Genomic DNA, 16,748 nt, shown 5'->3' with positions numbered 1-16,748 from the left:
TTGGGCCTGTATTGATACAAAGTTGTAATGACAAAGAATTGAACCCAAATGACCACAGAGTGTGTCATGAGTTTGCTGACTGGGCCATACAGAAGTTGAAAGCTGATCCTGATTTCAGTTGAAAAATCATTCTGTCAGATGAGGAACATTTTTGTCCTGGTGACTTTCTCAGTATGCAAAATTGTCATTATTGGAAAGAGAATAGCCCATAAGTGGTCTATGAGATGTCATTGCAGTCAGAAAAACTCACTAATAATGTGGTGTGGGTTATGGCAATGCAGCACCAATAGACCTTATTTGTTTCTACATGATGAGAGAAGAACCATTACCGTCAACGGCAATCGCTAAAGATCCATGTTACATGAATTTCTGTGAGCAGAACTTGAAACCATAGACATCGAAAACATGTGGTTCCAGCAGGATGACATTACACACTGCACAGCTGATGCCATGCTTGATTTGGTGAGAGTGAAGCTTGGTGACTGAAACATCTCAAGATGTGGATCTGTGAATTGGCCACCATAGTCATGTGATTTACCACCCATGGATTTTTTCTTTGGGGCTACATCCAATTCCATGTCTATGCTGACAAGCCAACCCACAAACCTTTGAACATTTGGAGATAACAGTTGTCATGCTATGGCAGAAATAATGCCACTAACGTTGGACAGAATGATTAACAATTGGAGCCATCATGTGTGTCACTCTATTCAAAGCCATTATCCGCATCTAAATGATATTTTGTTCGAACATAACTACAATGTCTAAGCTTCAAAACAAAACACAATTTACTGTTATATGTTACAGTTTTTTAAGTTATCATTCTAAATGGAAGATCTTCTTGTTTGGTAGCAGGGTCCCTGCTCTTCTCCAAAAGTCAAAGTGGTCTCACTTCATGTACCTAACATAGCTTCTTGTTTTACTTCATTGTCTAATCAAACATATTAACTCTTCTTATCTCTTGTTTATATTTGTTCTAAAGACTTTTGGAAACAGGCTGCTCTTGGGGTGTGAGGAAAGCAAATTTGAAATAAAATAAATGTCTCAATGCAATTAATCATTAGTAAATATTTTGGTGATCAGCTTTTACATGTCTCAAATGTTTCAGTCACGTAGAGCATAATATACAAAAGAAGAGAAAATTGCACAAAAATTGATGGAAATCACACCATTTAAAAATATATCTTTATTTTTAATACTTCAATCAATGAACATTTATTTTAACAATACAAATGACAACACCCTTTTCCTTCAAGTGCTTTATAAAAATATAGGACACACTTTTAATACATGAAAATGAGTACTCATTCAAGATACATAAAACACATTCTATAATTTTATTTACAAAGGTATTTATGTACTAAAATATAAAAATTAGAAATATTTCCTTACACAGGGCTATCATGAAAACAAAGTAAATATGTACAAGTAAAAATATCAAAATTGATAAATTTTCAAGCAATTATATTATTGTACTGAAAGTACGCAAATATATGCTTCCTTCTGCAATGATTACAGTTTACTTTGTTGGAATGTCATCTCATCCCAACCAGATGGTCGTTCAAATGTCTGAGGTTTCTGGAATAGATGTGTCTGCAGGTTTTGATAAATTTTACCATCTGATTTTCCCAGTATGGAATTTAAAATGAAATCCGGTGGTGCTATGGCATCAGCTAAAGAGACAGCATCATTTTTCAGCTGAGCACACAGAGAAAGAATGCCTTCATGTAGCATCTCAGATGCTTGAGGACCTCTTACATATCCTCCTGAAATTTACAGAACAGAAATATTTCAATAAGATAACACTGTACTTCATTTTGCTTCAGAGGCTAGGGCATAGGGATTGCAAAAGTATGCTTAAGTTGTTAAAGGTTTAAATGGAACTAAATGAAGATATTGTGGTTAAGGATCCCTGTGAGTTGTGCATATGGGAAAACAGTCACGTCTTCCAGTCAAACCTAGCGAAAGGTATTCTAAACACATCTTCGACTTAGTACTTTCTGATTTGTGTGGGAAAATGGAAACAGCATTTATGGTTGGAAATCATTATTCTGCCACATTCATTGATGATTTTTTTAATTTGTTTATTTATTGAAGAAAAAAATATGGGGTAACACAGATATTTAAAAGCTTCAAAGCCATGGTGGAAAAGATGACAGGCACAAATGTCAAGAAGTTCCAGTCTCACAATGGAGAGGAGTATGTCAACGATGAACTAAAAATATTTCTATCTTCTAAAGGTATCATCCACCAGCTTACAGAACATTACAGTGCACAGCAAAATTGTGTTGCTGAGAGAGCTAACAGAACATTGGTTGAACAAGTTCATACCATGATTTTTGATACTAACCTACCCAAGTAATATGGGGCTGAAGCTGTCTTCTGCTTCATACCATAGACAGACAAGCAGACAAGCAAAAATTATGCAAAGCAAAATGTAGTGTGATGAGGGCTATGCGAGAGGCGTTCAATGAATTTGAAAGTAAAGTTCTATGTACTGACTTGGCAGCAAATCCTAAGAAATTTTGGTCTAATGTCAAAGCGGTAGGTGGATCAAAACAAAATGTCCAGACACTCTGTGAACAAAATGGTACTGAAACAGAGGATGACAGACTAAAGGCCGAAATACCAAATGTCTTTTTCCAAAGCTGTTTCACAGAGGAAGACTGCACTGTAGTTCCTTCTCTAGACTGTTGCATGGATGACAAAATGGTAGATATCGAAATAGACGACTGAGGGATAGAGAAACAATTAAAATCGCTCAAAAGAGGAAAGGCCACTGGGCCTGATGTGATACCAGTTCGATTTTACACAGAGTACGCGAAGGAACTTGCCCCCTTCTTTCAGCGGTGTACCGTAGGTCTCTAGAAGAGCATAGCGTTCCAAAGGATTGGAAAAGGGCACAGGTCATCCCCATTTTCAAGAAGGGACGTCGAACAAATGTGCAAAACTATAGACCTATATCTTTAACATCGATCAGTTGTAGAATTTTGGAACACGTATTATGTTCTAGTATAATGACTTTTCTGGAGACTAGAAATCTACTCTGTAGGAATCAGCATGGGTTTCGAAAAAGACGGTCCACGAGACTCAGAGGGCCATAGACACGGGTTTCCAGGTAGATGCCGTGTTTCTTGACTTTCGCAGGCGTTTGATACAGTTCCCCACAGTTGTTTAATGAACAAAGTAAGAGCATGTGGACTATCAGACCAATTGTGTGATCAGATTGAAGAGTTCCTAGATAACAGAATGCAGCATGTCATTTTCAATGGAGAGAAGTCTTCCGAAGTAAGAGTGATTTCAGGTGTGCCGCAGGGGAGTGTCATAGGACTGTTGCTATTCACAATATACATGAATGACCTTGTGGATGACATCGGAAGTTGACTGAGGCTTTATGCAGATGATGCTGTGGTGTATCGAGAGGTTGTAACAATGGAAAATTGTACTGAAATGCAGGAGGATCTGCAGCGAATTGACGTATTGGTGCAGGAAATGGCAACTGAATCTCAATGTAGACAAGTGTAATGTGCTGTGAATACATAGAAAGATAGATCCCTTATCATTTAGCTACAAAATAGCAGGTCAGCAACTGGAAGCAGTTAATTCCATACATTATCTGGGAGTATGCATTAGGAGTGATTTAAAATGGAATGATCATATAAAGTTGATCGTTCGTTGGTAAAGCAGATGCCAGACTGAGATTCATTGGAAGAATCCTAAGGAAATGCTATCCAAAAACAAAGGAAGTAGGTTATAAGTACGCTTGTTTGCCCACTGCTTGAATACTGCTCGGCAGTGTGGGATCCGTACCAGATAGGGTTGATAGAAGAGATAGAGAAGGTCCAACAGAGAGCAGTGCGCTTCGTTACAGGATCATTTAGTAATCGTGAAAGCATTACGGAGAAGATAGATAAACTCCAGTGGAAGACTGCAGGAGAGACGCTCAGTAGCTTGGTACGGGCTTTTGTTGAAGTTTCGAGAACATACCTTCACCGAAGACTCAAGCAGTATATTGTAGCTCCTACATATATCTCGCGAAGAGACCATGAGGATAAAATCAGAGAGATTAGAGCCCACACAGAAGCATAGCGACAATCCTTCTTTCCACGAACAATACGAGACTGGAATAGGAGGGAGAACCGATAGAGGTACTCAAGGTACCCTCCGCCACGCACCGTCATGTGGCTTGTGGAGTATGGATGTATATGTAGATGTAAATATCAATTACTTGCCGTCCATCACACTTGGAGATAAGATGCCATATGAACTTTGGCATGAGACAAAGCCTTGCTTATCACATTTGAGAATTCTTGGTTGCCGTGCAATGGTTCACACTCCAAAACATCATCACAAGAACTGGGATAAGAAGTCACAGAAGTTGACATTTGGAGGCTACTGTCAGGCAAAAGATGGCTATCAATTCATCAATATGGATACTGGCCAGATAATTGTCAGCAGGGATTTAAAATTCCTGGAGGATGAGAATTTTACAGGTTCAAAGACAGAGGAACCTAAGACCACAAATGCCTTTGCATTGGAACAAGAAGCATTTTTTCAGCACCTCAATCCTTCACAAACTGATGGAGAAGTTAAATAAGAAAACAGTGATAATGAACACTTTTATGGCTTTGACAGTGATCCAATACAAACTGAAACTCAAGATGAGGCTCATGAGAATCAAAACCTAGTTCAAGAGGTTATACTTCAAAGGAAAAACAGGATGAAAACCCGAGACATGGCCTAATCATGTTGCTTACTATTTGAAAGAAGGACTTCCAAGTGAAAACACTGAAGTCAAAGAAGCCTTGGAAGGGATAAATAATGAAAAACAGAGAAAAGCAATGAAGACATAGTTCTTATCTCTAGTTTGTAATTACACATTTGAAGAAGTAGAACTACTGGGGGGACACCAACCTCTCCAGACTAAGCGGGTATTAAAAATACAGCCTGGGATTAGCAGTATGCCAAAAACATTTAAGGTGTGTCTATTGGTAAAAGGGCGCACTCAAGTTCAAGGCGTTGATTATCAGGAAACCTTCGCACCAGTGGTCAAGCATGTATCCATTTAGATATCTCTTGTCTACAGCAGCTCGTGAGAACCTGGATCATGTTGACATCACTGGTGCTTATCTCTACGGAGACTTAAATGTAGAAATTTGTGTTATTCCACTACAGAATTTTCCAACTTCTGGAAAAGTATGGAGGCTGAAGAAAGCTGTTTATGAACTCAAACAGGCTGGTAGGAATTGGAATCAAAAAATTGATGAGGTGTTAAGAAAACCGAAAGTGAATAGATCAAACATTAATCCATGTATTTATTTTCAGAGAGGTGGCACCAAACCAGTCATCTTAGCTTTATGACATGCTATTATTCTCAAATGACAGAAGTGTTTCGAATCAATTCAAAAGTGCCTAGGCATGGAAATTACAAGGGATCATGAAAAAGGAAAATTTTGGATCTCCCAGAAAACCTATGTTAAAGAAAGCTCTGGAAAAATTTGGAACCACTGAAGTCAAGCCAGTAACATCACTAGAACTTGGTTTGGGCTCTGGAGCAGTCGAATCAAGTGATATCAAAGTGCCTTATCAAGAGACAATAGGAAGTCATTTCCTATGGCCAAGAGGCAATAGGAAGTCTAAAGACCTGACATGTGTTTCACTGCAAATCTCCTTAGCAGATCTAATCATTGTTTTAAAAATATTCATTGGTTGTCAGCAAAAGATTGTTTACATATTTAAAGAGAACCATGGACCCCGAGCTAGAATTTTCTAGAAGTGGTAACAAAAGAATAATGGCCTTCATGATGCAGATTGGGGAAACAAAATAAATGACAGGCTCTCTGTAACTGGTACAAACATACAGTTGTAAAACTCTTTATTTTCATAGTCTAGTAGAAAACTATTGCACTTTCTACTTCTGAAGCTAAATGTATGACATTTACATCAACTGTTCAAGATTTATTGTGATTAAGACAACTTATGTCTGAGGTAGATCCAAAAAGTGTCATAAAGTTACTTACAGTGTATTGTGATAATAAAGGAGCCATTCAGTTAGCCAAGAATCTAGTGGTATATAGATATAAAGTATCATTTTATAAGAATGCATGTTTTGTGAGGTGTTAGTAATGTTGAGCCTCTGCCTTCAGAAGAAATGTTATCTGATGCTTTCACAAAATGACCTAGCAACTTCAGACATGAAACATGTGTAAGAAACTTGGCCTTGTGAAATAAGAGAAAGAGTACCTGTCCACTTAGACTTTATACTTTGTGTTGATGTCAGTTTAATGTAAATTGATGTTGCCAGCCTTTTATTGTTTATTCCTTTGCATTGCAATTACTAGGTGATTATGTGTCCTGGGGCATGTAGTAGTTGTTTTGCACATACTGATTAATTAATCAAACACCATTTCAGAAAGCTTTCATGTTTATATTATAAAATGCTTAACACTATGCCTTTATTGTGTATATATATATTTTGCATAATTATGGAGGCTGTTATTCTTTATTCTGTAGTCTGTATAATACAATGGTTAGTGTAACTGTGTTTAACATGATCATGTGTACAATAAATCTTACATTTCCAATCAGATACTACCAGCAAATTACTATGCCATATTTTATTATTATTTTTTTTTTTTAAAGGGAGATGGCCAGCAGAAATTAGCAGCAGCAGCATAAATCAGCTTGGAATCATATAGTAGCTAATACAATGGGTTCTGAAAATATGAATTCACTGCCTCCAGTTGAGAAACTAATGGGGAGAGAAAACTAGAGTATGTCGCAGTTCACTATAGGTTCATCTGAGCAGTTGCCAGCGGGCTCGTGCACATCCACAGAGCTGAATTCGCATATGAGCAGTGCTTTCTCCCGGTTCTGGCTACTTGAAGCATGGCTCTTTGCCGTATGAGCAGTAGCAGCAAGTAGTCAAAAGCTACCTGGAAAAATTTCTCTGGTGCACCCAAGCTGCCAGATTCGTGCATGCGCAGAGCAAGCTGAGTTATAGTGGGGGGTCATTCTCCACGTGACCTGTGTATATGTTTCAGGAAATTGTTGGTGTCTCTTCATTTACAACTCCCACGTCAAATGAAAACAAAACAGATTTCTGTGGCGGGAAGCCATCAATTGAATTAATATACATTCTCATAAAAATGAAAGACTAAAATAAGTTAGTAGTTTCAATTTTCTGATTTTATATTATTTCCACATTATTAATTAAGCTATTTCTGTCAGTTTTGTAGAGAAAATTACTTCTATTAATTTTTCAGCTGAGGCAGTTACTTTATTTGAAACGAAGTGTTTCATTCCGCACTATTGGCTACTTTCAACTTCGTTCAATTTCAAGTGCAAATTTTCATTTTCCGGGACGAATAACATAATACCATAATAAAGAACATGAGAATACAGTACTGGACCTCCAACAAAATTTGTATCCCGAAAACCACATACAAAAGCTGAATATCAGGTACTTCAGAGTGCATCTGGACATAGAAATGTGTAATTGGAGCGGAATAAAGCATTTTAGTATGGTTTATGAAATTCTGATACTGCTGGAGTAGTCTCTGATGTCCTGTTCCTCTTAAGACACTGTAAGATCTCTTAATGCTATATACAAATGAACATACATAAACATTGACTTGAAGCTGACTAAGCAGTCAAATTTGGTCAGTGGTTTTGAACTAAATATTTTGTTTCAAATATATTGACAGCCGTAGCAGAATTTTACAAATCTGAGTTCCATGAAACACAGTATTTTTTTATCATAAGACTCTAGGCCTGAAGCTATTTCTCAATTTGTGTTTACATCTTAAATTTATAGGATGTCATTCTATGCTAAATTGTAGACTGGCAGCATACCGTGTTTTATCATTTTAACTCCCCACATGGCTTTATATTTATTCCTAGAGTAGAATATAAACTGTCAGTTGTACAATTTCTTTGCCTCACTGACAACCTTTTTAATTTTTAACACATTTTGAAATAGTCATGAAATTTATTGTCACTTATTTTGGTGTAAGCTACACAAGGAACTTCTCGTTGTTTGTTTATTTATTTTGAAATTTGTATTCCTTCTTACTACCTTCTTTCAATGCTGTGTGGATGTAAATGTGATTGCAAATGCTACATAACAATATTGCAGAGTACCAATTAAAAAAGAAATCTGTCAAAGTCACCACATAGCAAAATGTTATGGTACTTTGAGCTGTAGAGTCTAGTTTTGAAATGATATTATGCCAAGAACTGCTTCCTTATTTGCATCCTTAATCTGCTTGGGATATGATAAAACAATTGCTCTAAGTACAACTCTGTATGTCCTCTCAACAAACATGCAGCAGGGCTGCACATGGTCACGTGATGCCCCACCACGCATGAAACTCCACACAGAAATGCGACAAGAAGCACATGAGCAGAGCAAGCACCAAGCACGGGCTACCTTTATCATCATAGCTGCGCATGTGCAGTACAGCCTGTTGTCTGGCGTTGTCAGGCAACTGCTCAAATGAACCTTACGTGAACACACCTATAACATGAGGAATTTTGGGACTGTGTCAGCAGCAAAATAAAGAATGTAACTAAAGTTTGTACAGTGAGAGCAAAATTATACTTTCTCTCCATCCGTCAATATATGTTCAGTTGCATGACATGTCTACAGCTAAAGAAGTGTGGGACATGCTAAAGCAAGTCTATGAAGATTCTGGCCTGTTCCGATGAATAGGTTACTAAAGACACTGCTGACAACCAGACTAGAAAATTGTTTGTCAGTCGAAGAATATGTGTCAAAGATAATTTCCATGTCACAAAAATTAAACAGCTTGAGCTTCAAAGTTAAAGAAGAGTGGATTGGGTGTATTCTGCTTGCAGGACTATCAGACGAATATAAACCTTTGATTACAAGTTTGGAAAATTCAAACTTGCCAATCAAAAGAGACACCATAAAAAGTAAATTATGGTAAGAAATAAGCGACAATGCCTGTAATAAACAAATGAAAAATGATGCAGCTCTTTGAGTCACCAAGAAAAAGTGTGATGTTACCTTCAAAAAAGGTCCAAAGTGCTATAGCTGCAACAAGTATGGGTATTTGGCAAAAAATTGTCACAGCATGAGCAGAAATGATACGAAAACTTCAGTCAACAAAGCATTCTTTTCAAACGCAGCTGCATGTTAAGATGCACAGACAGAATGGTTTGTAGACTGGACACATTAGTTCACATGTCTACATACCCATGTGATGAAAATAATTGTAAAACAGTGATAGACTTACAAGCTGTAATAGTGAAGATTATAACGTACCTATAAAAGGCATAGGCATAGGATCTTCATTTGTAGATGTTTTCACAGTCAACTAGAAAGACAAAATTAAAGTAGAGGATATTCTGTATGTGCCTCAGCTAAGCACAAATCTACTATCCATTAGGAAAGTAGTAGAAAAAGGCCATTCAATATTATTTAACAAACAAGGCTGCCCATTCACAATACATTAAAAATGTAGTTGTTACTGCATCATTAGCAGATGGTATGTACCAACCAGACCAACCAAATAACCTAATTTTTGAAGAAAAATCATTATTACAGTCAGATAACACAGACTTGTGGTGTAAAAGACTAGATCATCTGCATTCTGAAACTATGCATGCACCTTGCAAAGACCTGGCTAGTGGAATTTTATTTGAGCGAGCAGTTAATACTCCTTGTGTTATTTACTTAAAGGGAAAACAAACACGATCTGGCTGGAGAGCTACTTCACTCAGATTTGTGTGGGCCAATGCAAACTGAGTCAATTGGAGAAGCCAAGTACTTCTTTACTTTAATTGATGATTGTTCCAAGAAAGTATTTGTATAAATGCTCCAAAATAAAAATTAAGTGACACAGCTAACTCGAGACTTCAAAAATCTAGTTAAAAGGCAAAATAGAAAAAGGATCAGCACTCTACACACAGATAATGGCACAGAAAATGTGAACGATAAATTGATAAACTTTTTCAGACAACTAGGGATCAAACAAGGGACCACAGCATCACATACAGTACTGCACAATACTAGAAAAAGCAAGACACCTGCCTTTAAAGCAAATTAGCCAAATAAATTCCATACAGAAGCAGTTTCTACTGCAGTCCATTTAATATCTCTGACTAAGGCATGAAAGAGCAAGGGTCCAGGAGGAGCTTGTACAAACAAGAAGCCAGGTCTTCGATATCTCAAAATATTTAGAAGCAAGTCCCATGTTCACATTCCGAGGGCCAACTGACGAAAATATGACAGAAAACGTATTGAATCTATTTTGGTAAGATACTGTGAAAAATCAAAAGCATACAGGCTTTTTAAACCTAACAGCCAGAGAATCATAAAAAACGAGGACATTATTTTTGATGAAGGTACTTCAAAACACTATAGAGAAGAAACTTGAGTCACATAACCAAGTCAATTGTTTCTCCCACTGACAGAAAAGAACCAAAAATGAAATAATGACTGAAGTCAAAGAATTTGAACCAAAATGTGAGACAGTCACATCAAGTGGTAGTTCGAGGAATACAAGCTGCAGTGAAGAACCAATCCCAGATAATGCAAATAATGGTTTTGGGCAACCACAGCAACTGGAGTCAATACAAAAGTCATCCAGAATTCCAAAGCCAGAGAAGCTACATGACTTTGTAACTTCTCAATCTAAACAGTCATCCAACACCAACCCTTTATCACTGGATGATATCTGACAATGCTGAAAGCAATACAAGAAGAGTTACAATCGCACAAAGAGAACCACACATGGGAGTCTACTGTTTCACTTCAGATAAGGAACATATAAATGTGAAATTGGTGTTTAAATCAAAGAAAGATTTGAATGGCCACACTGTACACTGTAAATCATGGCTAGTAATAAAGGGTTATGCTCAGAAGCAAGGCCTGGATTATGATGAAACATATGCACCGGTTACAAGATGTAACTCATTAAGATATTTATTTGCTATGGCTGCTAAACATGATCATGACATTGGTCATCTATATGTTGTCACGGCTTTCTTACAAGGTGAAGAGATTTGAATTTAGAATCTATACCTTGTTTCTGTGTTCTTTTGTGTTGCTATGAATGCTGTTATTCTTTATCCCGTGGACTGTACAATACAATAGTTCATGTAACTGTGTTTAATGTGGTAATGTGTGAAACAAATATTACATTTACAAGCAGACACCACCAGCAAATTACTCTGCTAACAAAAATGTATTTTGACACCCTGGAGCTTGTTAAGAGATTGATCATTGTGTTAACAAATATGTGCCGCAGATTATGGGTACTTTAGTACTATTTATTGGATTGTTTGTACAAGAGCCACTGGACTTGAAAGTAGTACGTCTGAGTAATAATTTAGGCTAGTGGCAATAATTCACAATGCACTATACTATGCACACAAAATTATGAATCTTCCATTTAATCTATGAAAACACCTCATATATTCATTTGAATCTGATTATCATGTTCAAGACTTCGCCTCCCTCTACAATTTTTACCCTCTACATTTTCCTCCATTACCAAACTGATAACTCCTTGATACCTCAGGATTTGCCCTGTCTACCAATCTCTTCATTTAATTAAATTGTACCATAAATTTCTTTTCTCCCGAATTTAGGTACCTCCTTATTAGGTAATCCTTATTAGCTAGTCTATCTACCAATCAATTCTTCATCATGCTTCGATCATTCTTCAGTAGCACCACATTTAATTGTGATGCACGGCCACACTCTAGACAAATACCTCCAAAAGATATCAACACTTAAATTTATATTCTATGTTAACAGATTTCTCTTTTTTAGAAATGTTTCTTTTTTGCTATTGCCAGTCTCTCTCTGCTTCTCCATAATCAGCTATTTCTCTGTCCAAATAGCAAAACTCACTTTTAGAGTAAAGTTTTCTAATCTAATTTTCTCTGCATTGTTGATGTAATTCAACTACATTACATCATTGTTTTACTTTCCTTGATGTTCACCTTAAAAACCATTTTCAAACCAACTGAAATTCCATTCAAATGCTCTTCCAAGTGTTTTTATGACCATAAAAGAATTACGATGTCATTGGTAAACTTCAAAATTTTTATTCCTTCTTCCTGAACGTCTATTCACTTTTCAAACTTATCCTTGGTTCTTTTCATCTCTTGTGGAAAATACACTCCCCATATTTTACCCTTGCTGTTTCACAATTTCAAAAAGTGTATTTGAATCAACAATACCAAAAGTTTTCTCTAAATCTACAAATGCTATAAACGTAAGTTTGCCTTTCTTTAACTTATATTTAGTCTTAAGGTCACTATTGCCTCTTCTGTAAATAATTCATTCCAATATTTAAACACTGGAATCTCTGGGCAGGAATATTAACAATGGGGAAAAGAAAGATTGCTACTTACAATAAAGATTACACATTAAGCTGCAAACAGGCACAATTAAAAGACACTTACACATTAAGCTTTAGGCCACAGCCTTCATCCTGTGGACATTGAAGCCTCTATAGGAAGTACAGGATCTATCACTACTCAACTTGACTGTGAGTGGTATGTCAATGGTAGGTTTAAGCACCCTGTACAAGGTAGACAGGGACCTAGGAGACTCAGGGTGTTACAACTACCCCCAACCAAAAAGTTTGAGGTGCTGACTTCCACTGAAATTGAGCAAATGAGACTCACTTCACCTGTTGGGGAAGTGCTGTGTCTCATACCAAGGGGATGTTGTCACAAAAGGATAGGAATCTATTAATCATTGGTGATTCAAATCTACACTGAGTAATGGTCCCCCTTTTGGAAATGGCAGCATGGGATGGGAAGGAACAACAGATGCATTCGGTGTGTATGCCTTGGGGGCTCAATCAGCATGTTGAAGAGACTGTTTTGGCAGCTTCTGAAAGAAAAGGGTACAACCAACAGTAGATTGTTCCAACTGCACATTGGAAAAAAGATGCCTGTTGTCTGAAGTCCAATGTCATACTTGGATGACTCCACAGACGCAGAGACTGTTGAGAAGACAACCTCACCCAACGAAGCTCAGAAGGTGAAGTGTTGTCCTTAGAATCGATCTCAAGCCCCTGTTCCGAGTAGAGTGGAACACTTGAACCACAGACTTCACAGACTCTGAGACAAGTTAGGTTGCGACTTTTTGGAATTGTGCCATAGTGTTGAGAACTATAGGATTCAGCTAAAGGGGTCAGGTGTGCGCTAAACACTGGAGACTGCTTGCTAATCAGGCACATGATTGTTTGTGGGAGTGCACACAAATTAGGTGACTCTTCATCCAGTAGAGACAACAATAGCTGTAGGAGATCCAAAGAATTAGTCAAAGACCCAAAGAAATCCCCCTCCCCACCAACAAGAATTAAAACCATAGTGATTAACTGTGAAAGTATTCACAAGATAGAGCAAGAGTTTATTGCACTCTTAAAAAGCAAAGGAGTTCTCATAATTCTACATGCAGGAAAATCCTGACATTGATAGCAACCAGATTACTGCAGTAATTAAAGTGTGTATGGAAAGGATAGGCTAATGAGAAATGGATATAGTGCATTTGCCACAGTAGGAAAAATAACTCAAGATTCTCTAAGATAGAAATTCAAGCTGCATGGGAAGTTTTCTGGCCAAGACTCAAAGTCAATTCAGAAAGAAATATATTGGATCTAATGGCAACAAATAAACCTGATTCTTTGAGGATGCCCACAACCAAATAGGTATCAGTGGTCATGAGACTGCTGCAGCAACAATGATTACTCAAGTATGAAGGGCAACTAAAACAAGAAGACAATTATTACGTTCGGTAAACTAGATAATGTAGCATATCGACCTTATTTGGTCAAAAACATGCCAGTGCAACAGCATCAGTTGCAGGCTTGCAAGAGTGTTATGTGTTGCAAAGCAAAATACAGCTGTCAGGCTGGGTGCAGTACAGCAACAGCCAACACTGCAATAATGTAGCAGAAGTACGGAAGCCTTTCCTTGCTTACCACCAAGGATATGTTTAGTGTAAGTGCCTTAAGTCCTAAATGAACATAGTCTGGAGAAATAAGTTTCAGATATTCATGCACTAAAAGATTCTTGTCTCAATATCTCAGCCTACTACACAAGCCTGTGACATCTGAAGCGACATACTGGAATGCGTACCATGTCTGGCAATTGCTTGTTGCTGGTACCCCTCGTGTCCCATTCTTCTTCCTCCAGGATATCCATATTAGCAATCAACAACCCCTTTGTTAATTCTATGTTATCTGTGCTAAAATTATCTATAGAAACTGGCACCTTCTTTCACCCTTTATTTCATGTAGGCATACACAACTTCTTTTAAGTAGGCAACCCACCTGATCTAATACTTCACTTTCTTCTAACAGTTCCACAACACACAAAATTACAACTGGCAAGCTAGACTCACAGTGATTTCCCAGTACCCTTAGGTACACAATCATGCAAATTAAGTCTTAGTGTGGTCATTCACAGTTTAAGCAGTTCATCTTTCGAGACCGACTCCCCTCACAACATGACTACACTGACAATGGCTTCACCTGTGAAACATTTTTCCATCAAGTTCCAACCTATATCACCGAAGATTGATTATGGCACAACGCTGCTACAAGAAATCTAATCCCAGAATTACATCATGGCCCTCACTAATGTGTGGCACAATCTCTACATATTGTTTAAATTGGACCCTATCCAGGTAAAAGTCTGTGTCCACCAATCCTAATAATGTGACATCTGTATCTCCAACTCCATGCAATCTGTACCATGGTGTGTCCCATTGCTTACATCTCACCAGATCACTCCTGGTGAATGACACATGCATCCCTGTGTCCAATAATATCCAGCAACCCTTTTTTCCTGTTATTCTTCCACTTCAGCATATGATTTCGAGGCATTCAGTCTTACTGGTAAAGACCATAGGTGGACTTGAGATTCCTTGTGGTGTTTAACACATTATTCTTCCCAAGTCCTCTACTTCTAAAATTATTACTTCCTCTTACTTCACATCACCCTGAGGCTGGCAACACTGCCTCCTTACATGCCCCCTTCGTCCACGCCTGAAACATTTTATATTAGCTGCAAACACTGTCCGCTTACCCTGCATACTAGTCAACAAATTGATCTCCTTACACTCTACAGCTAACTGCACCACTGCCCGCAAATCCGTCGTATCCTGTCCGCACACATCTTCGACATTTTCATATGCAACCCCTTCCCCCGCTCAGCTTAGTGAAAAATAATTTCACTGACTGCAGCATCATGTTCTAATATCAGAGTCATGCATTGAATCTGCGCAGCCCACCTGGGACTGTAGCCTTGACTGCCAGTCGAGCCACATCGGGCCCCACTGGACCATGTTGTGCCCCACCAGAGGCCGAATCTGCCCAGGCGCAGCCAAGCTGCTTGTCAAGTCATGTGCCTGTCAGGCAACACACTGTAGCGGATGCGAAACGAAAACTCTGTTGTGACTCAAGCTTTCCCGGCGGATATGTTGTAAATAGTCTTCAGAGGTTTGCTGCCGGATCACGTTTTGCAAATTCTAAAATAGTTCCTCGGAGCAACTGTCTGACATTTTCAGGTGGTTCAACCTTGCTGGTGGATAGGTAAGACTGATGGTTTCTGCACATCAATGCCCTGTTTCTAGAACATGCACGCAAAGAATGCGAATGTGTAGAAATCACAAATGTGCAATGTTTTGCAGATAGACGGTGCCACACTCACACTCAAATGTCCTGTGCTGAAAATTGCAGAGCAGCACTCTTGCACATGCACCTTACGCTGTGTTTACTAACAGTGCAGCCAGATGTTACTCACGAAAAATTAATGAAAAGATGGAAGTTTTATCCCCGGCATCATCTTTCTGGGATTATGTCATTAAGGAAGCAATACCTATCCATACAGCCGATAATTTCATTAATAGGGATGCGGGATTTCCACTGAGCACAGCCTGGAACCATGCATTGGCTGCTAGTAAATCATGGCACAAAAATTAAGATTTTTTGATAACAGACCCATCATAACATTGGTCTAGTACGTTGTTGTTTTTTTTGTGAGTAATGCCTGGCCGGACTGTTAGGAAAGACAGCATACAGCGCATGCAAGAGAACCGCTCTGTGATTTTCGGCAGAGGGTGTTTGAGTGTGGCACCACCTACCTGCAAATCACTGCACATGCATAATTTCCACACCTGTGCAGGTTAGAGAAATGGGGCATTAACTTGCCGTCAGTCGTACCTAGCCACCAGCAAGGTTGAACCACCTGAAGATGTCCAACAGTTGCTCCGAGGAAATATTGTGGAATTTGCACAAGGTGATATGGCGGCAAACGTGTGAAGTCTATTCTGTTGCTTGTAATTATTAAATTAAGTTATTGTTAGGTGCATGAAAAAAATCTCTATACTTTATGAATCTGTAAAAATAGTTAACTTTATTAATGGTCATCCTACTAATCAGCGAATTTTTATAACACTAACCAAAGTATTTAAAAGTTTTTATTGGCTAACATGAATGTAAGATGGGTTTATCGCAGTAGAACTGTTCTCACATTGTACGACATTTATCTTTTTCTAACCAGACTTTGACAGGGAAACACCTTACCCTATCAAAGTTTGGCTTCCAACTGTAGCTTATTTGACACAAATTTTGTTAAAAAATCAAGAGTTGGAATTTGTACTTCACAGACCAAACACAAACGTGTGTAAAGTGCAAGACCTTACGAATCATGCATTAAAAGCCTTACAGTTTGAGAAATCTGAATTCCAATCAAAC

General features: G+C 38.1%; 1 protein-coding gene across 7 annotated transcripts in view; it reads right to left on the bottom strand.

Moving 5' to 3' along the window:
• Window positions 1-1,171: 1,171 nt before the first annotated feature.
• Window positions 1,172-16,748, bottom strand: part of LOC126267337 (peroxisomal acyl-coenzyme A oxidase 3-like) — a 124,648-nt gene continuing 109,071 nt past the window's right edge. For all 7 annotated transcript variants that reach the window (XM_049972446.1, XM_049972449.1, XM_049972445.1 and 4 more), the window contains one exon: window positions 1,172-1,766. In XM_049972446.1, the coding sequence (XP_049828403.1) occupies window positions 1,513-1,766 (254 nt within the window). In that variant the 3' untranslated portion in view covers window positions 1,172-1,512. The remainder of the gene's footprint in view (window positions 1,767-16,748) is intronic.

This window comes from Schistocerca gregaria, chromosome 4 (assembly GCF_023897955.1).
Source record: "Schistocerca gregaria isolate iqSchGreg1 chromosome 4, iqSchGreg1.2, whole genome shotgun sequence".
Taxonomy (NCBI): Eukaryota; Metazoa; Arthropoda; class Insecta; order Orthoptera; family Acrididae; genus Schistocerca; species Schistocerca gregaria.
The sequence above is the reverse complement of the archived record's forward strand: the minus strand, read 5'-3'. Positions and strand labels throughout refer to the sequence as shown.